Source organism: Takifugu rubripes, chromosome 2, assembly GCF_901000725.2.
Source record: "Takifugu rubripes chromosome 2, fTakRub1.2, whole genome shotgun sequence".
Lineage (NCBI taxonomy): Eukaryota > Metazoa > Chordata > Actinopteri > Tetraodontiformes > Tetraodontidae > Takifugu > Takifugu rubripes.
The window spans coordinates 868,902-896,590 of record NC_042286.1 but is presented as its reverse complement, the minus strand read 5'-3'; the positions used below and the strand labels follow the sequence as shown (position 1 = coordinate 896,590).

Sequence of the window (27,689 nt, the reverse complement as noted above, 5' to 3'; positions counted from 1 at the left end):
GTCCTCCGCCGCAGAATATCAGTGAGTTATTTTTTACAAAAGTTGACTGTTAAATTGTCTTTGGAAGAAACCTTCATTCAGCCAGTCAAAAGTGGGACTGGCTGATGCCCTACACCCTCCCCGATGACCCAACCTACCCGGAGGCTGAAGTGGGTGAAGGTGTCCCACTCTACAGGGGCCGATGGCACAATCAGGAGTTCAAAACAGATTGCGTGTCAATCGGAAAAGAAACTTCATCCACAAATCTCATGAGAAACATTTATTACAAAATGCTAGAAAAGTTTCTTTTATACATGTAACAGTTCTCTCATCCATTCACATACTGCAATTACCAGCTGTATTGCAATTCAGAAAACACATATAGAGAATATAGAATGAGTGAAATTAAGTAGCATAGTTAAAGTCAAGCTTGGGAACCTTTGAAATGTGGTTACAGACTGTATACTGACTGTAAAGCAGATGTCCACTCAGAAAATGTCTTTATGTGAAGAGAACAATATTTCTGCAGTTTTGAGGAATTAAAAAAACCAACGTAAATTGCTCCTTTAGTTGGTCACCCTTTGTGGTGAAAGCGGCTGCAGTGGCGCTTAACATGGTCCGACGCTCTCACCTTTGTCAGGCTAGTCCCTCCAGAGTTCCATCACCGCAGGACCTGTTGCCCCTGGAGGAGCTTCGGCTCACATCTGGGAGGCATTAAACCGCTTCCACTCGAAGCAGTGGCTCACAAGACCTCCAAAGTCCACCGCTGTCTCAACTTGTTCTCATCAAAACTTTTGAGAATCACTTGGTTCTTGTCATACTGGCCCCCGCCTGTAAGGAAAAGCAAAGTTAATTGTTCCCATGTGACATATTTACATCGTCATCACCAGCTGAAATGTTCAGACCTTTGACTTCCAAGACCAGGTCAGGGCTGAGGTGGAAGCGCACCAGGCCGTCGGGGGTGATGTTCCACCGTTGGCCGATGTCTTTGTCAGGGGAAACACAGAGTCTGCTCCCAGCCATTACAACCCCACTGGACGTCTGCAGGCAGCAGTCCTCCACCAGCTTGGACAAGAGGAATGAGAATTACTGCATTGCCTAAAATCCATGTGTTCCAGGTCCAGTAGGTCAGGTGTGATAAATAAAGTAAATACCAATTTTTCTGCAGTTACTATAGAGATTTGACATGCAGCCAGTCTCTGCTTAAGTATCGGCATGAAGTCTCCAGCAGACCAACATGTATGTGTTGCATCATGTAGGGTGCAGGATCATGCTGATAACCTTGCAAGTGAGCTGGCCATCCCTGTAGAGCCAGATCTGCTCCGGGGCCCCTGTCTCCTCCAGGGCCTGAACCCTCATCAGTTTGATGTCATCCAAAGTCCCCGTCAAGGACATCACACCTCCCGTCTCCTTGTTCCGCAGCCGCAAGTACACGTGTGTCTGTTGAAGAAGAAAAGTGGTTCTGATTTGAACTGTTTCCCAACACCAGAGAAACTCCTGCAGGTGGCATTTGGGTGCTGTGGATCCCTGGATAACTGACTAGATGAAAAACCCGGAGGGGTCCTGATTAAACTTTTTCTATTCAAGCCTAAATTTTTCTTCCCTCTCTACCTGGTGTAATGGGCGCAGGGATCCCAGTCGCTGCCAGCCGCTGGATTTGCACAAGTCTGCCACTTTACTTGGATGCAGCAGGAGCTGCCTTCCACAATAGTTGTTGTCTTCGTACAGAACCCATCTGTGGAAACAGAAATGGTAAAGGTGTCGCAGATTCACTCCTACAAAGATGTGAGGTGTGGAAGACATAAAACTACATTTTTAGTCAATGCTGGCTTACACTCTTATCTGATTTTGCTTTCTTTCACATGCGGTTGACAACTTTACTGGTACAACAATAAACTATGTTAAGCTAGCAGCAGTTAACAGCCTTATAGGGGTCTGACACTACAGCTAATTTCTCGTCAAACCGAACAAAACACTTTCAATTCTTACATAACTAATGAGTAATACATGAAAACTAAAATAGCATTTCCTGGGTAGCGATACCCCCCCACCCCAAAAAAAAACAAAAACTAGAGCAGTGATAACCCCTACAGGGGACGTACGTACATTCCACCCTCCACCACCAAGGAACAAATCCGTGTGTCCAAGCCCATTCGTTGCAGGTTGATGGCTCCATTTGTGAAGATCATTCTGCGACCTCTGAAGTCCACCTTACTGAAGAAGACGATGGAGGGCAGAGAGAGCTCCTAAACCAGAGGGGAACAGAATTGTCATTGGGGTCCTAGTGATTAGCCACCTGCGGGACGTCTGCGCTACTTACGTGGCCGATGTGCTGGATGGAGCGGATGGTGGTGTCAGATGATGCCAGGCCCATAGCCTCTTTGTTGGGATATTCACCCCTCTCCAGTACGTACATGTTCTCTGTAAACTGGGCTCCTTGATACACAACCCAACTGAGCAACAAACAGGAAGCTGTCATGATGCTGTAGCCTCATGTTTGAGGCTGAACAGCAACCAAGTGCTTCTTCCAGTTCAATAACAATACTGACGTTTTATTCGTACATTAGTATTAAGTAGCGTTAAAGGAGACGGTACCTGCCAGAGAACACCTTACAGGACCTGGGTATGAAGTCTTCAGCCAGAGCTGCTCTACTGTCCTCCAGAGCCAGCAGTTTTCCTTGAAAGTTTGGCTCTGAATACAACTCCAACTAAAACAGGAACAGAAATGGTAAACCAGAGTAACGGCTCCAACGGATGAGCAAAACCGTCATGTAAAGGCTGCCAATGGTGGACTGATACCTTGTGTTTGTTCCTTTCAATTAGTGTTTCCTGTAAAAAAAAAAAAAAGACAGGGGAGTTAACTTCTGCTCTATCAAGTTTGTTAGGAAAATGAATTTTGATTAATATGTATAGGAAAATGTGTCCAGTAACCAGTTGTCTTACATGGAGGATGGGCTGTATGGAGGAGATCTTGAAGTTCAAAGACCCCCAGTCCTCTGGATTTGCATAAAGACCTTTCTCCAAGATGTAAGGCTCACCACTAAATCCAGGATTCTCAAAGGCCACCCAACTGCCAGAAACACAAAAATCATCAAACTCAACAATTTTAGCAAGTGAAGGATTCCGTAATGGTAAAAAAAAAGATTTGGCCTCATTAAAATCAGCCTCTATAGCTACATACACTCCACTGATGACGTCAATAGACTGAGTTTTGTTGCAATAGCCAATATCCTCTATGTTGGCAACTGGGCCCAGCAGGTCCACACTCCCCAGCCCCAGGTGCTCAAACTGCTTCTCTCTGAAGAGCCTCATACGAGGAGACAGTAAGTCCTGGACAAGATAACAGCAGAGTGAAGAAAAGCTTAATCCAAAGTTCTCTAATCATGAAATCGAGCCTTAGGGACGTACTGTGATCACAGGTCGCAATGAAAGGAGTCTGCCTTCAGAGCCCCCCCAGTCAGAGTAGTGAGGATATTCGCCTTCCTCCAAGATGTACTGCTGGCCTTCAAAGTTTTCCTCCAGATAGCCCACCCAGCTATGCGGAGAGCCACAGACATAATGAAACTGTATTGGTTTTGCTGGGAACTAGTGAGCCAGAGTGCTAGAGAGGGCCAAAACCAGCCAGAAGGAAACTTTCTCAGAAACTTACAGACCACCCAGTATCTTTATTGAGCCCACTGTAGACCATTTCCTCCTTTTCTTGTCCTCTTTGCCATGGCATCCATCCGCTGGCTTCTCGTGCAAATTGTACACATCGGTGCTAATATGTAAACACTCTCCTTCATAGTTGGACCTCTCAAACAATACAGCCTGGACAAAAAAATTGTTCTGTGTAAGATTCATAGGCTTGGTCACTTTTTGCTCATTAGAAAAATTGCATCACCACTGTATGTAGTGTATGTATGTATGTATGTATGTATGTATGTATGTATGTATGTATGTATGTATGTATGTATGTCTGTGTGTGTGTGTGTGTGTGTGTGACAATCAAATATATCTCATAAAACATTTCAGTTCACTGTGTGTGGAAAAATATGCAAAACCAAAGACACCTTGGTTTCATGAGGGTATTCCACCCGTAACGGCCCCTGCAATGAGAAAACATTGTCATCCAAAACACAGGGGAGCAGACGCATGCATGCCTTCCATGTACAGAAGAATCAAACAGTAATTCAGTTTTATATTACCATGTGCAGCGGCCGCAGAGAACCAACAAAGGGCTCAGAGAAACCCCAGGACTCAGGATAGGGGTACTCCCCCACCTCCAATACTGATACAAATCCATCAAACCCTGGATCACTGTACACCAACCAGCTGCTTTAACACACACACACGCACACACACACACACACACACACACACAAAATTGGGGTTATATAACTCAAAATGTTTTCGGTCAATAATTTAATCAAGTTTACTGGACTCACACTCCAGAATGGACCCGAATGGAACCAGTGGTCTGTGGGATCCGATAAGAACTTATTTCTACCGTGTCATCACAGTATGACGTCATCCTCCCTACGCCATTGACCTCTGCAAACAGGTCGATTTGTGGTATGCTATAGTCCTATAATGCACACAACATAAACACTTGTCACATTTTTTTTGGGTAGTTACAATGTCCTGTTTTAAATCTTTCTCTGGGTGTCTTTTGGCCTTTTTGCACAAGTTCATGCTCCTTTCCAGCCGCAGGTTACATGCATGTCTGTATTTTACTGCATTATCTCTTACTCTGACTGCCAAGCGGACAGATCCTATAACCATGGGGGCTGCTGGCATGGGTGGGTTTGGCTGGTCTTTTGAGCCGGGTTCCTGATCCGCCCACATATTCACAATGTGTTCTGTGGGTCCTTCCTCCAGGGCAATAATACGACCTTGGAAGCCAGGTTTCTCATAAAGGAGCCAACTAAGGAGAAAATAAAGTTCAGCAGTCTCAACGTTGGACAAATGGACTATCGGATAACTTCCTTCGTGTCGCCAGCAGGCACGTTTCTATTACAAGCAGCACAGAAAAGAAGCAGAAAGGATCTAAAAAGGTCTTTGAGCACTGAAATTGGTGGACTGTATTGAGCACGAAAGGGGCGTCAGACCCACATTCTTACCATCCTCTGATGACTTTAACAGAAATGACAGGGCCCAGCTTCATGCTGCTGGCATCCTCCACGTGCTGAGAGATTTGAAAGGCTTCCCCTCCAAACTGAGCGTGTTCATATATGACAATCTGGTAGAAGAAACACACATTTCATCAGCTAAAACATCAGCAGCTCTGTTGAGACCAACCATGATTAGACGTTGTGAACATGTGGTCATACCTTCCCGGGTCTTTTGTGGGAACCCCTCGCCATGCAAATCTGGAATCAAATTAGATTCCTATTTTATATATTAGCCTCTTAAAGCTAACTTGGAAGAAACAACACAATTATTTTACTTCTATAGAAACAACATAGTGATTGCTCATGTTTCCTCCGTGCTGTCCCAGGGACCACAGTTCACCATGTGTGTGGCGACCCCACACACAGCCCTGACGTGCCCCAGACATGGGATCACATGAACATGACATTTCAAGTGCAGGATTAGTGGGGTGAGAAGAGAAAATTAGGAACAACTCACAGTGTCTATGGCAGGACCATTGGACGTTGCGAACATGTGGTGACCCTTCGATCTCGTGACCTCAACGTTGGCCTCACCAGCCTGCAGGGGTGGACCGAGGCCTTGTTTTCCAGGAGGAAGCCAGTCTTCCTTTTCCAGGGAAAACACGGTGTCACTTTTAGCCCATGTTGCCTTCTCTTTGGTCTTCAGTGGAGAACTGAGTAAATTGGCGAGGATGGACATCCTTCCAAACCGTCCTGCCGACTCTTGTTGTTTCGTAGGCTGCTGCTCTCCTCCCGTCCCAGTGTTTGTGTCTCTGACATCACCTTTTCTTATGATCTCATCATGTGATTTGAGTGGGTCTACAGCTTCTTCACTGATATCACCGTTTGAGGGTTGTTCTTGCTTCTCTCCTTTCCTTTTGGCTGCATTAAGCTTAATTGCCATAGCTGGGGAGGGGCCACTCAAAATACTGCTGTCTGTTCTTAAACCAAAATGGAATTCTTCTGGATCGAAGGTCTTTTCAAAATGGTTCTCCTTGATTGCTGGAAGCTGTAATGGAGCCTTTTTATGACCATGTTTTTTTAGGGGTTGTGAGAAAGGAATGCTGCCATCTTTAATGCTCTTGATAAAATCCTCAACACCACCACACTCAGGATGGCCGTGCTTGCTGGTTAATACCACTGACTTGCTTTTACCGTCCTCCTTTTCTAGATGTTCTCCTTCAAACCAGCGTGATGCAGTTCCGTCCCCGTCAGTGCTGTCAGGTGGAGATGATGTGCTTGTTGTAGCTGTCAAAGACTGGCTGCCTGCTGAGTTTGCAAGCTTCTGTTCATCACTGAGGTTTATGGGACCTGTTTTTCTGACTGTCTCAGACTCTGGTTCTAAACTGGACTTTGCCTTTGGCTCACCATCAGCACTCTTTTCAACATCACTGCTGTTTGGGCCTGGAACCTGAACCACTGGGAGTTTTTCATTTAGTTCTCCATCACTTTTATGGGTTGTTTTGCTTACAAAAGTTCTCTCTGTGTTTGATGTATTCATTTGCCAATTGTTCTGCATTGCCAATCCTCTGGACTTCTCCTCTGGTTGTAAACAAACATCATTGTTGCCATTCAAAGCTACAGGACCATCTGCCAAAGTCCTCCCATCCTGGTTTTCATTCTCAACTTTCTTACTATGAATACTTTTGGCTGCTGTTGTTTCTCTTTGTTGTGTCTCTGCTGTGTTCCCTGGATAGCTTGTCTCTATTTTCTTTTCTGCATTGGACACTGCTGATGTTTTTGTTGAGCTCATGTCCTGTTTGCAAACGTCATCATCTGTCGTCTCATTTAAAATCCTATCTGGCGAAATCCACATTTTCCTGTTTTTATGAAGATTATCAACAGCCTGTGCTTCAGTGCACAAAAATATGAAATCAGGTCTCCTACCTGTCTCCTGAGCAACACTGGATTTGCCCTGCTCACCAGTTGCGTAAACATGTTCTTCGATAGGTATATCGCTGAACCTCCCAGTCTCGTTGCCACTCAGTGGGTCTTTTTTAAATTGCACCTCTTGCTGGACACCTGCCTTTTCTTTCACGTGGCTGTCAGATGCTTGCATTACATCGGTTACATCCATTCCTAGAACATCAGCAACTATTTGCTTTGATTTTTTCAGACTCTCAGGATTTAAGTGCTTGTCGTCGCACAGCACTGTTGACCTTTCTACTTCTATCTCCTTAACTCTCCTTAACTCAGAGTCTTGTCCTATATCCATGACACTGGCTTCATTTTCATCTAATGCGCTCTTGACTTGAGTATCACTGCCCTCTGTCTGGAAGTTTGTTACTAGTGAGGCTTCTGGAATGGCTTTCCCTGTCTCTCTAAGAGACTGTAAGGGACTGCGTTGAGCTTTCAGGTCAGAGTTCAGTTTCTTGTTTGTCTTGAAATCCAACTGTCTTTCTAATTCATCTCTCAAATCCTCTCTCAAATTTGTTAGTTTATTTTCAACATTAACGGGGTACTGGCCGACATCTGCATTCTCGGGGTCAATGTTCAAACCCTCTGCTGTCCCATCAAGTTGACCTTTCTCTGCTCTTTGTATCTTCTTCAAGTCCTCATCTGGTCCAGTGGTTTGTGATGATAAAGCCCTGATATCCTCCTGAGCTGCTATCAGATCCTGAGACAACCTTGCAGGACTGCTCTCAGTGGCCTGTTCCTCCTGCTGTATATCTGCAGTTGGGTCATTGACTACCTGGTTTGACCCTGGAAGATCTTTTTTTTGACCAGTACACAGTGGAGCTTTAGGCAGAATCTCAACTTTTGTTTGCGTCTGAGTCTGATCGAGTGGACGTTGACTGTCAACTTCAGCCATATTTTTAAGAGCGGCTGGTGAATAGGGTGGACTGGTACCAACCACCTGACCCACTGCTTCAGTGTCTGGGCCAGTGACCAGACTAACATCTCCTTTAACGATATCTTTGCTGATGGAGCTGCTCTTACTTGCCTCAGATGCCTTTGATTGTTTTCTCTTCATTTTTGCGTAAACATGTTCTTCGATAGGTATATCGCTGAACCTCCCAGCCTCGTTGCCACTCAGTGGGTCTTTTTTAAATTGCACCTCTTGCTGGACACCTGCCTTTTCTTTCATGTGGCTGTCAGATTCTTGCATTACATCGGTTACATCCATTCCTAGAACATCAGCAACTATTTGCTTTGATTTTTTCAGACTCTCAGGATTTAAGTGCTTGTCGTCGCACAGCACTGTTGACCTTTCTACTTCTATCTCCTTAACTCTCCTTAACTCAGAGTCTTGTCCTATATCCATGACACTGGCTTCATTTTCATCTAATGCGCTCTTGACTTGAGTATCACTGCCCTCTGTCTGGAAGTTTGTTACTAGTGAGGCTTCTGGAATGGCTTTCCCTGTCTCTCTAAGAGACTGTAAGGGACTGCGTTGAGCTTTCAGGTCAGAGTTCAGTTTCTTGTTTGTCTTGAAATCCAACTGTCTTTCTAATTCATCTCTCAAATCCTCTCTCAAATTTGTTAGTTTATTTTCAACATTAATGGGGGTACTGGCCGACATCTGCATTCTCGGGGTCAATGTTCAAACCCTCTGCTGTCCCATCAAGTTGACCTTTCTCTGCTCTTTGTATCTTCTTCAAGTCCTCATCTGGTCCAGTGGTTTGTGATGATAAAGCCCTGATATCCTCCTGAGCTGCTATCAGATCCTGAGACAACCTTGCAGGACTGCTCTCAGTGGCCTGTTCCTCCTGCTGTATATCTGCAGTTGGGTCATTGACTACCTGGTTTGACCCTGGAAGATCCTTTTTTTGACCAGTACACAGTGGAGTTTTAGGCAGAATCTCAACTTTTGTTTGCGTCTGAGTCTGATCGAGTGGTTGTTGACTGTCAACTTCAGCCATATTTTTAAGAGCGGCTGGTGAATAGGGTGGACTGGTACCAACCACCTGACCCACTGCTTCAGTGTCTGGGCCAGTGACCAGACTAACATCTCCTTTAACGATATCTTTGCTGATGGAGCTGCTCTTACTTGCCTCAGATGCCTTTGATTGTTTTCTCTTCATTTTTGCGTAAACATGTTCTTCGATAGGTATATCGCTGAACCTCCCAGTCTCGTTGCCACTCAGTGGGTCTTTTTTAAATTGCACCTCTTGCTGGACACCTGCCTTTTCTTTCATGTGGCTGTCAGATTCTTGCATTACATCGGTTACATCCATTCCTAGAACATCAGCAACTATTTGCTTTGATTTTTTCAGACTCTCAGGATTTAAGTGCTTGTCGTCGCACAGCACTGTTGACCTTTCTACTTCTATCTCCTTAACTCTCCTTAACTCAGAGTCTTGTCCTATATCCATGACACTGGCTTCATTTTCATCTAATGCGCTCTTGACTTGAGTATCACTGCCCTCTGTCTGGAAGTTTGTTACTAGTGAGGCTTCTGGAATGGCTTTCCCTGTCTCTCTAAGAGACTGTAAGGGACTGCGTTGAGCTTTCAGGTCAGAGTTCAGTTTCTTGTTTGTCTTGAAATCCAACTGTCTTTCTAATTCATCTCTCAAATCCTCTCTCAAATTTGTTAGTTTATTTTCAACATTAACGGGGTACTGGCCGACATCTGCATTCTCGGGGTCAATGTTCAAACCCTCTGCTGTCCCATCAAGTTGACCTTTCTCTGCTCTTTGTATCTTCTTCAAGTCCTCATCTGGTCCAGTGGTTTGTGATGATAAAGCCCTGATATCCTCCTGAGCTGCTATCAGATCCTGAGACAACCTTGCAGGACTGCTCTCAGTGGCCTGTTCCTCCTGCTGTATATCTGCAGTTGGGTCATTGACTACCTGGTTTGACCCTGGAAGATCCTTTTTTTGACCAGTACACAGTGGAGTTTTAGGCAGAATCTCAACTTTTGTTTGCGTCTGAGTCTGATCGAGTGGTTGTTGACTGTCAACTTCAGCCATATTTTTAAGAGCGGCTGGTGAATAGGGTGGACTGGTACCAACCACCTGACCCACTGCTTCAGTGTCTGGGCCAGTGACCAGACTAACATCTCCTTTAACGATATCTTTGCTGATGGAGCTGCTCTTACTTGCCTCAGATGCCTTTGATTGTTTTCTCTTCATACTAATTGTACTGGAACTGGATTTTGTGTCTGTGACCACTTTGTTCTGATCTTCCATAGGTTTCAATCTGACTTGGTCACTACTGACCTTCACTTGATGTTCTGTAGCATGAATGGGTGTATCGACGGCTCTCCAAGGGTTGGTATTCTGCTTTGAGTGTTCCTGCTCAACAGCAGTCGGGTTTGAGGGAGAGTCAGGTGATATTTTTCTTGCCTTTACTGGAATGAGGCTCTTTGGATCGCCCGCAGGAACCTGGCCTCCACTTGATGTCATATCTTCTTGCTCTTTCATGCTGGTCTTGGTTGTACTTTGCTTAGACAGCTGTAGTGTGTTGTCATTGCTGGCGGGAGATGAAGGCTCACAGTCTTGAAGAGTAGGTCTGCTTTTGATGGAGTGTTTGGGTGGTTTAGGTGGCTGTTTGCTACCTGCTGAAAAGACACACACACACACACACACACACACACACACACACACACACACACAATGAGTGTGATCTAGGAACAAGTTACTGTGGCCACTTATGCAAGTTGATGAGGAATTGATCTCCAAAAGGAATAAAGTTACAAATAAAACCTTTATATTAAAAAAATGTTTTTAAAAAAATGTATTTTATCTTTTTCATTTTCAATATAAAAGAAAAGGGAACGGGCCTGCAGCAAACAGTTGGACCCCCTGCATATTTGGTACCCAGTCGCACCCCTCTGGCCAGCACCACAGCTTGTAAACACAGTTTTCAGCAGCCTTCCACTCTTGTTTTCAGGTATTCTCAATGCTAAAAGTCTTTGACTTTGTCAGATTTATGTGCTCCACCTGCTCCTCTGTCTCCTCTGTCTGTCTGTCTGTCCATACTTTTCCAATGATGCTGTGGCCAGGAGACTGAGAGGGTCATGGCAAAACCTTCAGCGTGCACCTGTCTAAGTGGTGCATCATGGATTTGGAGGAGTGTTCAGGATCATTATCCAGAAGCCGTCCTCGTTTTCACTTCAGCTTTTTTTTTTTTTTACAGATTGGTTTGTTTGCTTCCAGAATTTTTTGGAATTCCTTAGCTTGATGGATCCAACTACGTGGTCCATCTTTCCCATTTGCCCCACTTACAATCAAAAACAAATTGGCCATGGTTCTTGAAACAAGTGTGTTTCACTTTGTGCCTTTTGGAGACCATCTCATCTTCAACTTGCTTAATGCTTCACATCAAGAGTCATTTTGACTAGGGATGTCCAGACTGCCTGAAAAGCTCTGAGAACTCATAAAAAGTTCACAGTGAAAATATTCCTTTAATGCTTCAACTATCAGACTACCGTTCATCTACAGTACATCTCTATAACATGCTAAATTTTACCACCAAATGTGAGATTTCCTTCATGCTGAACATTCGTTCCCACTTAGGTGTAGCTAACAGCTTACCTGTCTTTGAGTGTTTGGGACCTTGGGCCAATGTCTGCTTTTTAGGGCTCTGTTGTAGCTCTGATTCCAGATTTATTTTGCTGGTCTTTGCTGGTCTCTTTGTCTCATTTATAGTTGTGATATCACAGTTTTTTCCAGTCAGACATGGAATGTTGGCACTCTTTAATGCCAAGGAGGCCCTCACGTCCTCACGGTCGCATGCATTGTTTACAGGATATTTGCTTTGCTTCTCCACCGACTGTGCTGTTTTAATGCTATCCCCTTGTTTTCCTACACCACCAATGTCACTTAAGTCCTCTTTTTTTTCTGTCATGTGCTTTTTGTCCACTTTATTTTCTGTTTTTGAAGATTCTTTGGTGCAAGTTTGTTTCTGGGCTTTGATTGCAACTCTTCCAGAGGCATCTGTCAGTGAGGTGTCGCACACTGTCACTGCTACGTCGTCACCTGGGATCAACCTTTTGGGGATTTTTGACTTTGATACTGTTTGAAGACAAGGATCGCACTTGCCTTGGTCTTTAAATGCATCATCATTGCTGTGTTTACTTTGCGAGACATCATTACCAATTCCAATTTTGTTCATCTTGAAGACTTGGCTAGAATTTGCTTCATTCTTGGCATCATTTGCAATTTTTATCAGTGCACACTTTGCTTCACCCTCCACGACGGGGCTCCTTTCCACTGCAGAGTTACTTATTTGGTTAGAGAGTGTGACTTTGCTAAGCTGGCCTTTCACCCTGGAGTCACCGCCAACCACTATTTTGTGTCCGTGCGACGCTGCGATCTCAGTTTGTTCTTGATTCGAGGGTCCCGGAGGGTTTCTGTCACACTCTACTGGCTTTTTTGTTGGCTCACAGCTGATTTGGATGAGCTTCTCTTTGGTTTCGACGCTAGTCCATGAAAATAGAGAGGGGACAGAGAAGCAATTATAAAACATTATCAGTGTTATAAAGTGTATACACACACTCACAGTCTCTCTCTCTCACACACACACACACACACACACACACACACACAACAAAGGGTCACTCTCAACAGGACATTGGCAAGACAAAGAGGAGCAGTTTTTAAAAAAACTTTAGATGGCTGAATGTCATGAAGCTCATGACACCACACCCAATAAGACAGAAAGCTAGAATTACATCCAAAGGTTCAAGCATGAATACTGCATTCAGCTCTGTGAGACTGTATAGATGAGTTTGTTACTTTGTCATGCCAGGGTCCTGAATGTAGGCTGACAGGTGTGATAACTTGACTGTGTCTATAGTATTAACATGTGTATCAACCGTGAATACTCACCACTGTAGCATCTGAGATCTCACCACATCAGCATCTGAGATCTTCTGAGAAGGTGATTGTCTCTTTTCCTCTATAGTTGCTTTCTCCTGAGCTAATTTCTGTACTTTGGGTCCACACACTCTCTGAGGCATTACTTTGTGTTTTGAAGGCAAATTAACAGTTTTGCGAGTAACACAAACTTCTCCTGCTGCGTGTCTCTCCTGAGGTGTGCTTGGCTTTGATTCCTTACTGCTGCTTGGCCCAGTTGTCTTTAGCAAGCCTGTCTGGGAGTCCTGTGAGGTGCCTGGTTGTTGCAAATACCCGATGGAAGACAAAGTGTTGGACAGGTTGTCTGTAGTATCTTGAGTGTCAGAATCCTCCGGAATGATGGCTGCAGGTACAGCCAGGACGAGGGGCATGTCCGCTTGGAAGTCATCCTGCCAGTCATTTGTTAGACCTTTTGCATTGTCTGCTTTCTCTTTTTCTTTCTCCTCTTCTCTCAGGTAACCCTCCACCTTTATGGCTTTGTGGAGCTGGAGGGGACAGAATGGATGGGTAGTTCCTGGTGGGTGTTCCCGTTCACACGGATGGCTGACTTGCATCTCATTGGCTCCTGCATCCTCCCTTGGTGTGTCTGGACCCTCTTCAATGACCCGTGGAGTCAAATCCAAGGCAGATGATGGAAAGACTGTTTGACTTGACCTTTGCTGGTTTTCTACAGTGTTCCTGGAGTTATTAGATATGGAAGCATCTGAGCTGGGTGATGTTGGGACACTTGGAGTGGCAGTGACCTCAGAAAGTGGGATTTTGGATTCTAACAGTGTCGTGTGATTGACAGGCTCATCCTCTTTGGAACATTCTGTGGAACTTTGGACTATGCTGCTGCTCTGTAGATGCTTGTTCTGCACTCGTGATTCTGAGCCTCGCTCTGAATTTGGATTCGGACGAGGTGTGACAGCAAGGCCCAAAGTTTTGGGTGTAATGCTCCGAGAATCCTCTTCATTACATCTTACTAGAGACACAATGCTGGAGGTGCTTTGGCCAGAGCTTTGGCTAAGGGTCTCAAAAAGCTCTGGTTCTCTTGTGGCATTTGCCAAACCAGGCAACGATATGTCACAATCTTTACGAGATGGCGTTGGAGTCTTCAGTCCATCTTCCTCTTCAGACTGGACTGAACATGGAGAAAGAGGTGGTGATACGACACTGTCGCTGTCTGAATGCCGCTTACTGCTGCTCCTCTTCCTCCTGGTGCTGAAGAAATGGCTAATGCGATTGAGCATGCCCCTTCTCTCTTCTGAATTCTGAAAGAGAGCAGAAAAAAAGATGACGGGAAGATCAACACGAAGTTGGAGACAACACATGTCACACCCTTTTCTCTCTGGCTGCAAACGTAAAGAGATTTTAGTGCTGTATGGCACTGGTTAGCAAGGATCCCATCACTTCCTGAAAGGAAAACCCCCAGAAACACACAAACCAGGTCATACTGGTGCGTTCACCCTTCGACACACAACAGTCCTCGAAGTCGAAGTACAGTTGGAAAAGGGGTTTGGTGTCTGGCGATCTCAGCTACGGATGACCATTCAGGCTTGTTGCCAGTTAATTATCAGTAACAGAAATAGTTCCTTGCTGGCTGAAAAGAGTGGAAGCATTTCTCTTTAAACAGAGAAAGCAGGCCAGCCTGAGTGTGCCCCAACTGGAAGTGTGGTTACGCCCACAAACAAGGTCACTCAAAATATTTGAAGACAAATGGGCAAATTCAAAAAAGTGTTGCAGCGCCGATACCAGTGAGATGTGCACAAAAAGCTAAGTTTCCTGACACATTCTGCAGCGTCAAACATGACACGGTTGGACTGAACAAACACAGTTCTGGGTTTTCCTGTTCATGTCTAAACAGTTGAAGAGAAGCCCCAAAGCAGCCCTGCTGGGGCTCAGAGTTTGGTTAAAATCCATCATCAGATCCTTTAAAGGAGCACAAGTGTGAGTTCAGGTAGTGTGAGCAAATGTAAAGATGTGGCTCCCTACACCTACGTCCATGTGCTCAGGAGGATTTTCCTCACTGGCACAAAGGTCACTGAGCCCAAGCTCATGAACACAAGTGAACACAAGATTATGCTGTTTGTAGCGTTTGGAGTCAGAGCTACAGAAAACGTTGTACACTCGGTGATTAGAGGGCTCTATGCATCGTGATCCATAGATGTGATTCACTGCACAGGTTAACAATTAAAAAAGATCAGTGTTGTTCCGGTAAATTGAATTTTCTGCACCTACTCAGTATTAAATGCCTTTAAAATGGTTTGTTTTTAATTAAAATGTTCCACACCTTAGTTTTTTTCTCCTCTAGCGGCTCAGTTCAAAGTGAAATGCAAACGTTGCAACAAAGATTATTCTAATGACCATAACAACTATCTCAATACTTCATGAAGTCCTCAGTGGGACTAAAGCTATTATGTGTGACTGTAAAAGAGATAACATGCTTTCTAATAGAATACCTCTGATAAATGCTGACAGAACCAACCTTGAAGTATTTGGAGGCCGATGTTGGGCTGTACGACTGACTCATGTCAAAGCTGATCATGGAGGTGGACTCGGACTGAGGGTCCAGCTGTGACTCCGTCTGGATGCTGTACTCTGTGGAAACACTCATCTGGTCGTAGCTCCTGTAGGCAGATGCAGGAAATGGGGGAGGAGACAGAGAGGATGTTTTGTTATTGGCCTTTTGTTTCTTCTTACAATACCCGCGTGCATGCGCATGGGTGTGTGTTTTAAGTGTACTATCTTGGACATGTCACACTCAGACTGTGTTTGTCTCTTTTTCCATAAAAGAGACAAACACAACCATAGTGTGAGCATGGACACAGAGAAACACACTATTTGGGGCATTTTGGGTCCTTAATTTTTCATTTGGTTTCATGTAGAATCCTTCAGTTCCAGGAGACATTTTTAAAAAAAGCAGGCAGCATTCTCCCGCAACAAGAAGGCAGAGCAATTAGAGCCCTGTAGACGATTCTCGAACACCAGTGAGGCATGTCGGAGCAGCAGGAGCGGCTCTTCTACAGACGTTCCACCCAAACCCAACCTACACAACCCTTCAGAGAGAGCACGACAACATTGCATTTCCTCTGTAAAAGAGCAACAAACATGTAGGGTTGAGTCAGACCGTCAGCGTGCCAAACATCTCCAGCTTATGCTTGATAAAACAGGCTGACACACCTTCTCATAATGAGAGTATAATGAGGATCCGCAGGGTGTCTGTCAGAGGGCTGCTCAAAGACAGGAAAAACAGGGTCACATGGTAACCAGAGGGATGGAGAGCCACCATTTTAACAACTGTAACCAGTTTCAGAAATGACAGAAAGGATAACATGTGTGAGGGAAACACACAAAAGAAGGAGTCTCCGTGAAGCCTGTGGCCTCATTTCTTCCTCCGTTTCCTGCTACTCAGCAATTTTTACATGTTCCTGCCAGCTTATTTTAACCTTTTAACCTCTGGCCCTGGCACTGTAAAGGCCTAAAGGTATCACTTCAGAAGGCCTCTTTAAAACACTGAAGGGCTCACGGAGAGAGAGTCGCTGGTACTCCGAAACAAACGGGACGTCAAATCGAAGGGGGAAATCACTTCGCTGATGCAGAGCCCAAACCAGCTCTGACTTGTTTTTGGTTCAACAAAAACAAAGGCCTTGTTGTTAGCCGAGTCACAACTGCCACCAATCAATCATATAGGCTTTTAAAGAAATGGCTCTTGAGCCCCTGAGGTCAACTTGTGCATTCTGTAACGAGTTCTCATAGTGGGCCTGTTCAACAGAACATGCACCCAGGACCGATTTAGACAGTTTGGAACCATCTGGTAATGGTTTCAAAGGTAAATGGGCAGTCCAGCGACTTCAAGACAATGATTAACAGGCACCAGGACAGTGTCGGCATTAAACGCTTGCAACTCAAACGAGGTGTAATACTTGGACCTACTTATAGGGGGCAGTCATGTGCCAAAACGAGAAAGAAGTGTGGTTTTGGAAAAGAATGAGTCTGTGACAGGACTTCCACTGATCATCAGGAAAGCAGTTCTTTTGATTTTCCAAGATAAGCAGCTTTTTAATTGCCGCTCTTGTGGATTCACAGCTCAGCCAGTGGTATCAAACCAGTGTAAAAGGTTAAATGTAGAACACTGGCAGTAAGAACATGTTCACATCAGCTTCTCTGCTCACAGGAGGATGCCTGTTGCGACTTGCTCCATGAAGGACTGAGAGTTTTCTCTTCCTGAGGAATTTGAAGCGGGAAAACTGCTACATCAGCAGATAGATGTGGCAGCAGCCATAAGGTGGAGGGGTGATATATGAATACTCATGTATTATTTTGTTTGCTTGTGTTAAACCTGCTAATACTGCTCAACTCTTGGAATTTAACAACTTCATTGGTATTTTATGAACTCCTTTGGCTTAAAATTTGGTCCCTGGAAACACTTTTGCTTAAAAAAAAGAAGAAACAATGAGCAAAACCAAAATCCCCAACTAGATAAAGCAATAAAATAAAGCACTTGTTGTCAGTCCATAATAAATCTGCATGTTTGTCTCTGGCTTCCTTGTGTTTGCGGGCATTCCGAGGACTTTAGACCGCCTCCAGGTTCAAAGGTGCGCCGTGGGCTGACAGAAGACTGGAGGTGTTAGCGTGTCCAGGTGACGGATGGGGTGATTCCTAGAGACTCTGGCCTGGGCCACACCGTTGCCATGTAGGGCTAATTGTAAGGTTTCTTCAGCAGCGAGTGTGTCAGCAGCAGCTAAAACCCAGAGAATCGCTACTGGATATGAGACTGGCTAAAGTCGCTCTGTGCTTTGAAACCAGTCTCTGAATCAGCATGAAATCAGGGAGTGGCTGCTGGAGATGGTGCAGGGCTTTGTTTGCCAGATGCTGGGTGGGTCTGCAGCAACCAGGAGGCTTCCAGCACTATAAGTGACCGGAGCAGAGCAGGGCTCTCTCTCCGCAGCTACCACTCACCTCATGGGTGCCCACTCACCCCCTCAGGTTCCGACCCACAGATTCAGAACAGCACCCCATAAACAGCACACGTGACTGGACTATCCGTCCTTCCTTATGCCACATTTGTCCTTGTCCTGTTTCAGCCACCGGCAGGAGGAGCCTGGTCCTGCTCAAGGTTGCTAACTGTTAGGAGTTTTTCCTGCCTGGGTTGCTCACTCAGCAGTCACCCTCTGGGTTCTGCAGAGCATCTTTAACACACACCACACAGACAAAGCTGAACTGGCCTCTTACATTCAGAAGTCCTTCAAAATAAATGAAAAATCAGGGTTCATAAAGACATGAAGCAGCTCTGGAGACGCAAAGGTTTGGATGCTCTGGACTGCTCGTACCAGACGACATTGTTACCAGAGCCAACATGGTTCCACAGGAGTCCCAGGAGGCAGACCTTTCACCCACACACCCCCAACTGAACCCCAGTGCAACAAGAGAGGCCACCGTTGTCAAGGAGACTCAATTTAGAAATCTGCCCAATGACGTGAGCTCAACTTTATCGAGTGAGCATCTCTCCACCTGACCGACATTCTCAGCCAGCTTTACTTTGTACTCTGGCGGTAGAAGATTCAAGAACCAAGTACCAGGACACCTATCTGATACTGGTAGCGGATTCAATGTGGCTGGGAGAAAGTACAAGAAACCATCGAGAGATCTTGATAAATGATAGACTAATACTGAATAATGAATGAAAGGGTAATTAAATACCACTGAGCTTGGTGTTTACTCTGTGTGTGTGTGTGTGTGTGGGGGGGGGGGGGGGGGGCGCTGATTTGTTTGTGTGCTCAGAACCTTTGACATCAAGCCTTCCTTTGATTCTTCCTTTCCTTGTGTAAAACCACAGACAGACCTTTTCCTCACAGCAGAAGGGACCATAAATGCTGTTCTTTCCACCTTTGGCCCGATAAATACATCAACCTAAATATATACCTATGCAATGCTGAGATTTTACTGAATGAGATCAGAAATCTGCTTTCTGTCTTGCAACATCGGTTTCGGGGAAATCACAAAGCAAGCGTTCTCGTAGCAATGAGTAGGACAGAAAGGTCAGGAAACTGCGTCCGTCTTGGACTGGGTTTTGACACTCCTCGTCTAGAGTCTGTATCCAAACTGTCCCTGGAATATCTGTAATGGTTTCTGTTGGATTCCAGCAGGGAATTTCCCTCCATTTAGTAATTTTCTGTTGGTGTGTTTACGGTCATCTGATCAACTGCTGCCAGAGGTGCACCCATCAAACCCCGAACACACACATTTTCTGTGGGATCACCTAGTTGCACAGCTCCGCACAGCCTCAGGTTTAATTCCTCAGTATTTCTACACAAGTACACCACGTCGTGTAAAGTGACACAATTCCAGGTTTCCTCTGCCTAACAGGTCCATCAGATCCACACGCACAACAATACAGCAACACTAGCCAGAAAATGTCCTTCAAAATGGGTGGAATCGTAACAGCTGAGCAACTGAAAGAACTGTTTTAATTAAGAATCAGCATTTTGTCAGAGTAGATTACCCAGTAAACATGTAATGGTGTGTGTGTGTGTGTGTGTGTGTGAGGCATGTACTGTTTTAGGGTTTTGCATTGCTGAGCATTTTCTGAAGCCGTTGGAGTCATTGTGAAACAACTTGCCAGAGGGCAGTTCGGTGAACCAGGCTGAGCCTGTCTCACTGCCAAGGGGGGAGACCTGATAATGACATGTTTCATAATGAGGAGCTGAACCGACAAGAGCGGCTCCGGTGTTTGCGTTTTGGTTGCCACACGTTCTCCTGTCTTCACTACGGGACCAACAAAAGCTGACCAGCTGGGCCTCAGCTCCTGACTGCAGGCGGGGGTTCCTCTTTGTTTCTGAGCCCCGGGAATCTGCTTTTCAGTCTGAGTCAGCAGCCCCAGTTTCCACAAAAAGCAACATTTGTTTCACAACTTCCCAATGTGTTGATTTGGTTTTTACTCTGTAAAAAATTTGGCAGTTCCATGCCATCTTTTAGGGTTAGAAGTAAATGTATGTTTTAAGTGGTCTGGCAGAGGCAATTGTAAAAGTCTCGATGTGCCCCCAACCCACCACCACCGCAGCTCCTGCTCCTACTAATAATGATAGTAATAAAATAATAGTGATACTGCTCTCACCAGTGCCTGCTGAATGTGCCCATGTCATCGTGGTCAGGGAAAAACACGTCCACTTCTCCTTCCGCGCCCCTGCTTCTGGATTTCTTGGCTGAGCTTTTGAAGAGCTGCCTCAGTCCTTTCTTGGATCTCGGGGACACTGGTACTGAATCAGCGGCCGGCCCGACACTGCCTCCAGGGCTGACAGGACCGGGATTTTGCGGAGAGTTGTGGGTCGCCCCTTTGAAAGTAACCCCTGCTGCATCTTTGATATAGTCTGAGAGTTTGTGTTCTTTGCTGTCTTTGTCAGATGGCTTTAGTTTCAGAAAGTTTTTCACTTTCAGCGTGCCGCCTTTGCTCATGATGAACACGAGCTCCAGTCGTCCTTCTGAGTGCTGCAGCAGGAGTGAATGATTCACTAGACAAACCTGCAGAGCAGGTTACCCAGCAGCCTCCACTCCTCCCCTCAACAGCCCAGCGCACTTCCAGCTCCAAACACCTGGAGAAAGCTGCAAAATTGTGCCCATCATGTCTGTCTTCCTTCAACCTACCCCGTTTGTATGGACCTCCTACTCAGTTTTAAAAGAGGGCAAAACAAAAACCCCAACTCGTTACTTCTAATACCACAGTGTTTAATTTTAATATTTCATTCATCTTCATAGAAAGTAATAGCAGCAGCAGAGGAGGTCATGCACAGGTCACCGCACCACTGCTGGACCACTTACATCATCAGAGATCTAGCAGATCCGGGCCCATCCAAGAACCCTTTTGATCTAAATGATACCTCAGAACTGAATTCCCCCCCTCAAGCAGAAGGAGCAATAACTCACCTCCGAAGCCATGAAAGCACAGCACAGGAAGTGTGGGTGTGCAGTGTTTTCAGCTTTGAGTCTCCTTTTTGTTTTGCTTTTAAAATTGTCACATTGATTTAGTCCAAACTTTATTTCAGCATGTTTTACGTGATCCAATAACGTAGAAAACCACATCATCACCATTGACCAAAACACATAAATGAAGAATGATTTTGTTTAGAGGAGAACGTTTTTTGAAGGAGTCAGTGGAGACCAGAGAATGTGTCCCATCATTCTGGGCCGAAGGTTCAAAGGTTGGTCCCACCAACCTTTGTCTCCTGCCTGTGTTTACGATCTGTGGGACCAACCTTTGTCTCCTGCCTGTGTTTACGATCACGCTGAGGTCATCCTAGGCCTTTCCACGTGGAGCTCGGTCACTTGACCGACTCACCTGTTGCCGAGGAACCGAACAAACGGCTGTTTTCCTCAAAATGGCTACTCCTTCTTCTCCCACAGGTCACAGGTGCTGAGGGAGCGGTTCATTTGCTCAGCGATATTTACTGAGTGAGCGAGCTGCTGGATGTTTGCAGAAGCAGCTGTGTTACTTTGTCTCTGACCTTCAGAGCAACACTGTGCCTGGTAATGTTCCAGACACAGAGAAAAGCCCCGTTGGGGCAGCTGCTGACGGGGCTGACTGGCCCTATGAATCAGCTGGAGATCAAACTGGAAAGATCTGGTAGTTGGTCTGCTGTCTGTCTTTATAGCGGTCTTTTTAGGACTATCTGAATATTTCCGGTCCTCTCCCTCACCCACATGTGTCTCCTGTGTCCTCTCCTGAATATTGCTTGAATGATTGACCTGAACGGTCTCTAAAATAAGCACTGAAATGAAGGAAAATTGTGCAACAGAAACAAAAATCAAGTCAACTGAAGTCAGTTCATCAGGAAAAAATAACAGCTTGTTTTAAAAAAAAAAAAAATCATGTAGGAAGCATTTCTGGGCCTTTCGGTGTGCTCAAGACTTCCAGTAAGGTTGACCTTCATAACTTACTGGTCTTCATATCACATTTATGAACAGTCCATGTTTCCACAGATTACAGCAGCACATTTCTAATAATCATTTTGATTTATTTTTACACCAACCTGCCATAAGTGTCAGTTTTTTTAATTCAAAACAGATATTTAAAGACTCTGTCCTGGATTGTCTTGGTTTGTCCTGGTCCGGGACTGTCCTGGGTTGTCCCTTAGCGCGAGCGCCGATCCTCTGGTCTGTTGGTGTTCCTGAGCTTGGTAAAGAGCAGCCCGCCTTCTTATACCAGATGTGATGGTGGTGGCTTTGCTCAGTGGCTAATTAATACTAATTTAATTCTGCAAAAAGGTTCGTAAGACAAAACACGAGGAACATCAGATAAGAGTACTGAAGTAAATGGGAGAGCTTGGTCTGTGACGAGGACGTACTTTCCTGTGGAACAAACTTGCTAAGGCGACTCTTTACTCGGACTGGACGAGGCTCATAGTGGCACCGTCCGGGTGGAGCGCGTCTGAGAACAGAACCAATCAAATAAGATCTGAGAACACAGTCGTGTAATAAGTGAACGTAAATAACCGTCTGTCAGGCCTCAGCAAATATCGGATTCAACAGGTATCTTCCCACGTGCGCCAAGGCAGGTCAGCGCCATCTAATGCCTCCTGCATTAGAGGCAAGTCTAGTGGATATGGGATGGAAGCCCCATCAAAGATCAGAGACTCTCAAGTTTTTCTTTCTTCTTTTCTTTAAAGTCTCCAAAAATCAGAGCAGGAGAGCAACTGTCAACATCAAATGCCGAGAGCTGTCCAGGATGAGATCAGATCAGTTCCTGGCAGCACCTTCAAGGCCTCCAGTGCGATCTGCAGCCCTTCTGCCGCTGGACCCTCTTCCTGGAGTGAGCTGGGCTAGCATCAGTCTCTTCTCTGTTGGCATCTTTTCCATCCCAATTGTTGTCACCACTTGTTTCTCAGCTGGGCACCATTGGCTCAACATAGCAGGTTTAAATGTTTGATGCTGGTTTTCTTATTTACCTCGAGGGATCCACCACTTTATAAAGAGTTCCTGAGGGCGACGTAGCGCTGGGAAAGCCGGTGGACATGAAATACAGTTCACCTGGTATTATCAGAGAGTAAAGTCATTGTAAAAAAGACTCTTTTAATTTTGACTGTTTGCGGTCATTCTGATGTTTTACCAGCCTCATCTTCTCCAAAGGAAATGATGTACTGGTGATAGTTGTTGATGAGTCCAGGAAAGATGCAGGTCCGGCCCATCCCCATGCACACCTCATTGTACTTCCATTGTCCCGTGTTCGTGTCCTCTTGCAGACTCATCAAACGCCTTGTTGAAACAAACAAACAGACAGACAGACCGACTAGTATTCATTTCCTAGTGATTCCAAAGTTTATATTTCAAATTTTATTGTCAGTCCAGCTGGAGCCTCACACATTAGATATTTTAATAAACGTTCCTGACCAGGGAACCTATTTATATTCAATTTATTCAAAACATGGATGTGGTGAACATAATGCAGCAGGAGCTGATGGACCCTCACACTAAAGTCCTGAGAGCATTTGACAGAGGTGCCAGTATGTTCCCCCCACCTCTGAGGCAAGGCCAAGACCACAGATTTCCCAAATATATCTTCTAAGGATACGTTTTAGAACTGAGTAAGAGCCGACTCTGACAAAGAGGTCAGGGTTTGGGACTTGGAGACAGACAGACAGACAGACACACACACACACACACACACATTTGCTTTGCTTTTTTCAGACCAAAGTCCATATTAAGCACACGACTTTATCTCTTTTTCCTAATGAAGTCATTTCAAGTCGGGTCACTATTTCAAGATTCAAGATTCAAGAGTACTTTATTGATCCCTTTAGGGGGTGTCCACCAGGTAAATTAGCAAGCTCCTATTTGAGGAACAGTACTCCTCGCAGCAGAGCAGTCCTTCTCCCAGCAAATCCAATTGTAAATATATCTCAGGTGCTTTTAAAACTCAATCACTCCCTCGTTTATATTCCTATAAATCACTGTGGTGATTTAAAAATGACCACAATTCCAGGACTTCATTTTAGTTGCTGTTTAACTTGCATTGTCTATTGGTATCTCTCATCAACCAATCCATCAACCAATCAGCCAACCAACTTACCCGCTCATGAAATCTCCAAATATATACAGCCCATTCAGGTTGGGGTATTCACAGCCTCGGTACACATAACCGCCAGTAACTGATTTTCCCACCTTGTGAGGGTAGGCGTATATCGGCAGGGTGTCGCCTGTAGGGCAGGAAGAAAGAACAGTAAGCCAAAAGCAGCCGCGTGTCTGGTTGTTCCCTCTAGGTCGTCGGGAGGATGCAGTCGTACCCAGTGAGCTGTTGGCACACAGCGTCTTATCATAGCACGAGAACCCTTCTTTGGCTCTCCAGCCGTAGTTGTGACCTTTCTCGATAATATCGATCTCTTCAAACTTATTCTGACCCACGTCGCCGCAGAAGATGCGTCCTTTCCCCTCTTTGGTGTGTGGGTCACCTCGGTCGATGGAACACCTCCACATGTTGCGAACCCCATAAGCGTAAACCTCCGGCCGAGCACAAGCCTCGTTTCTGAAGGGATTATCAGGAGGAATTCTGTATAGTGGACCTCTGTCGTTGTTATTCACATCAATTCGGAGAACTTTTCCCAGGAGAGCTGACCTGCAACAGCAGACAGGAAGAGATGGATTCGGGCAGGTGAGTTTCAGATTTAGACTCCAATATTAAACCCCAAAATAACATTTCGGGGAAACTGGTTCATTCTTCCTGCGATGAGCACCCAAGTGATGAGTATTCCGGACAACTCGCTGTGACCCTCTACTCACCACGGCTGGAGCTACAGTGGTGACCTTACCTGAAGCGTCTCATCACACTTTTATGGCAAATATAAAAAGGCATTTTGACACAACTACTATCTGTCGATTGGGAATTCTTACTTATTCTGAGCATTCCCATATTGCCCAAATGGATCTCCGGACATTCCACCATCTCCGGTAAAAATGTACAAGTATCCATCATCTGCGAAAAGGAGCTGGCCTCCATTATGGTTTGATGCTGGTTCATCAATCTCCAGGATCACCCTTGAAGGAAGGTGGACATGGCAAAACAGAAGAGAAAGATTTCAAAGCATTAAAGCGGGCAAATGTGTTGACTTGCAAATCATTTAAGTAGGAGCACATTCATTTCTGGGTTTTACTTCCTTTTGAACATTTTGCATCAACTGGCTGTGTTGATTCGGAGTTGCTCCTTTCCCACACCTACCTCTCAGAAGTGTGATCCACCATATTCATGTCTCTGGCCGACACATGGAATTCACTGATCCTGATCCGCTCATCAAAGCCCACCTCCACTGTGTAATATACGTACAGCTTCCTGTTGTATTTGTACTTTGGGTGAAAGGTAAGTCCGAGGAAACCCCTCTCGTCACCTTCCCAGGATGAAGTCAAGACCGCTTTAGTAATATTTAAAAATGGTTTCTCCAGTCTGGACCGGTCTGGAAGGTACACCCACACTAAGCCCACCTGTTCTGCAACAAAGAATCGATGGGTGCCATCATTGGCGTGCACCATGGCCAAAGGGTTCCTCAAACCGTTGGCTACCTCCTCCAGGCACAACTGCAGGCAGCCGTCCCCGTCCGCTTGGACCCTGCCCAGGTTTTTGTTCAGCTTCTGGTTGCTAAGGAGGCGAGGGTAACAGTAGTCCATGTCATCCAGGACCAGGTCCTGGCAGCGTTCGGCTGGCTGTTGTTTCCCCATGTGTGGTTTCCCCAAAAGCAAGGGGACAGTGGAGTTACACTTCTTCCAAAACTCTTCACAGTAGTCTGGACAGAGGCCAGGGATGGTCCTGACGGGAGTTTGTGTGTCCTCCGTGTCAAAGAGGTGAGCTGCATAGGGAGAGCACTCCTGAAAACAGGAAGAAAGAGGCGGGCGGGGAGCATTATTGCACACCTGCGGACCTTTACTGATGAATTGTGCAGTAAACAGCTCTTTCCTTGGAGGCACCTTCAACACAAAGCAACATTTTACGGTTGTGTATCCCTTTACTGCCTGCCGGTAAATGTTCAAATCTCTTGGTTTGGATGCTCCTCAAGGTGAAAAGACCGGCAGAGCTGAGGGCGCCAGCGTGGCCTGGTCTGCTTCAAGGCTTCTTCCATCCTGAACGCTGTGGCGTCACGAGACAGGAGTTGATGCAGCAGCAACACCGGGACCTTAGTGTTTCTATGGCAACTGAAAACTTCTGTGTTGAAGGAAGCTAGTCGCATCTTTTTGACAGTCTTTTTTTATTCTAAATGATTCCTTTTTTGCTGTGAACAAACTTTAACTTGATCTCTCTAGATTAGAAGAAGCGGGAAGTCACGTCTAGCAGTACTGACGCTAAGGCTAAAACTTGCACATTGTCCACGTGTTTACACACAGGTGTTTTTTCAGTACCTGAACAGACAATTCTTTTATTTTATTTATCCACAGCCACAGGTGCTGCGGAATAAGTCTACTTTATAGTGAATCCCGCTCATGTTGACATTGACATTGACCATCTCTTAAATGTTGCTTCTAAACAGAACATCAGGAATCCATCAAGTTAAACAGGGCACAGGTCACATTCTCCTCCATTTGGAAATGTCAGCGATCACTTTTAGACCTTTGACCACATATTTACCTGACAAAGCAGCTCCAGGACGTATCCAGCACAGTTTGAGTAGCCGTTATAATCAAAGTGCTCCATAACGTGGTAGAACTTTAACAGCAGCTCCTGGTCCTTCTGGTAATCACAGCAGCCGAAGTCCTTGTACATGACGCACAGCTCCAGCTCTTTCATCGGCCGAAAGGGCGGTTTAAAATCCAAACATTGCGGGTGAAACATCCCGGCCGGAAGATGCAAAGACAGAAGATAGAAGATACATGCCCGGGAGAGGCAGCAGGACTGGCGGTGAGGACGCGGCATTTTGGCGTCCTTTCTAGTCGCGCAGCACAAAGTTGCGCAGATGCGGCTTCCGGTGCACTTTGGTCCCAGCCCAGAGCTGCGGCTCATAAACACATCCACGTTTTATTCACGCTGATCAGTGGACCACAGCGTCCAGTTCCCGACCATCACATAGATCAGCTGACTGTATGGTAGACTGAAGCGCTCTCTTACAGACAGGAGGCATTCTCTCACCAATTAGCTTTGAATTAGAGCTTCAGGGGCGTGCGTGAGAGCATTTCACGTGTCCCTGACGGGCCCTCACGCTCCGTCTTCAGGTTAACTTTTGAAGGGACCAACATTTTTAGAGCAGAGGCAACACCACAGACCCGCCAGTCTTCTTCAGTCACTTTGACCTATAGGTAAACACCAGGGGTTGCTAGACGTCTTGACTTTGTGGACATTTTAAGAATCCTCCACATCAATAGATGGTATATATTAATAATAATGATGACCATAATGTCTAACCTCCATAATACAGATAGGCAGGCACATACTTCAATAAGATCAGATTTAAGATCCGATCTTTGTGGTAAACTGTTAGGTTCAAACTGTTATACTGTATAACAATGCTGTAACTACTTATTATCACTCCTGACCAGAACCCTGACCTACTTTAGCTGATGTTCTATCACGTCGAGATAGCAGGGGACAACCTGAACATCCTGTGACACTCCATCCCCCATTTTTGTATATATCATGCTTTGTTTTATCATGTGACGCCTATGCTTTATCGTATGACACTAACACTTACGCTTATTGTAATCTTACATGTTCCTGTGCTAGTATAAGAATAAACCTCACCAGGGCCCACACTTGTAGCCCACACTGCAGACGTGTGGTTGCCCTTGCAGCAAGTAGCTTCCGTCTCATTCCTCTGATGGCAACAGCACG

At 45.4% G+C, this 27,689-nt stretch overlaps 3 protein-coding genes across 4 annotated transcripts; all 3 read right to left on the bottom strand.

Moving 5' to 3' along the window:
- Nucleotides 1-246: 246 nt before the first annotated feature.
- Nucleotides 247-8,608, bottom strand: crybg1a (crystallin beta-gamma domain containing 1a). 2 transcript variants are annotated; one of them, XM_011617330.2, is made up of 19 exons: nucleotides 5,590-8,608; nucleotides 5,292-5,330; nucleotides 5,082-5,200; nucleotides 4,711-4,885; nucleotides 4,407-4,546; nucleotides 4,167-4,296; nucleotides 4,032-4,067; nucleotides 3,629-3,789; nucleotides 3,388-3,514; nucleotides 3,161-3,309; nucleotides 2,923-3,049; nucleotides 2,779-2,808; nucleotides 2,575-2,687; nucleotides 2,300-2,432; nucleotides 2,086-2,225; nucleotides 1,591-1,714; nucleotides 1,261-1,419; nucleotides 885-1,044; nucleotides 247-810 (listed from the first exon to the last, which is right to left on the bottom strand). In XM_011617330.2, the coding sequence occupies exons 1-19, from the start codon at nucleotides 8,374-8,376 to the stop codon at nucleotides 722-724; spliced, it is 4,938 nt and encodes a 1,645-aa protein (XP_011615632.2). In that variant the 5' UTR covers nucleotides 8,377-8,608; the 3' UTR covers nucleotides 247-721. The 2 variants fall into 2 exon arrangements, with proteins under 2 accessions (XP_011615632.2, XP_011615633.2); XM_011617331.2 differs by having other exon boundaries at nucleotides 4,167-4,293.
- Nucleotides 8,609-8,611: 3 nt separating this feature from the next.
- LOC105418271 (uncharacterized) lies at nucleotides 8,612-20,391 on the bottom strand. The gene is made up of 6 exons (XM_029832701.1): nucleotides 20,010-20,391; nucleotides 15,381-15,522; nucleotides 12,887-14,166; nucleotides 11,591-12,477; nucleotides 10,166-10,614; nucleotides 8,612-9,115 (listed from the first exon to the last, which is right to left on the bottom strand). Exons 1-6 carry the CDS (start codon nucleotides 20,345-20,347, stop codon nucleotides 8,612-8,614), a joined length of 3,600 nt encoding a protein of 1,199 aa, XP_029688561.1. The 5' UTR covers nucleotides 20,348-20,391.
- A 1,491-nt stretch (nucleotides 20,392-21,882) lies between these two features.
- On the bottom strand, nucleotides 21,883-26,903 carry hhipl1 (HHIP-like 1). The gene is made up of 9 exons (XM_011617327.2): nucleotides 26,493-26,903; nucleotides 25,098-25,738; nucleotides 24,773-24,916; nucleotides 24,169-24,497; nucleotides 23,955-24,081; nucleotides 22,995-23,140; nucleotides 22,834-22,915; nucleotides 22,234-22,316; nucleotides 21,883-22,143 (listed from the first exon to the last, which is right to left on the bottom strand). Exons 1-9 carry the CDS (start codon nucleotides 26,862-26,864, stop codon nucleotides 22,133-22,135), a joined length of 1,935 nt encoding a protein of 644 aa, XP_011615629.2. The 5' UTR covers nucleotides 26,865-26,903; the 3' UTR covers nucleotides 21,883-22,132.
- Nucleotides 26,904-27,689: the final 786 nt, after the last annotated feature.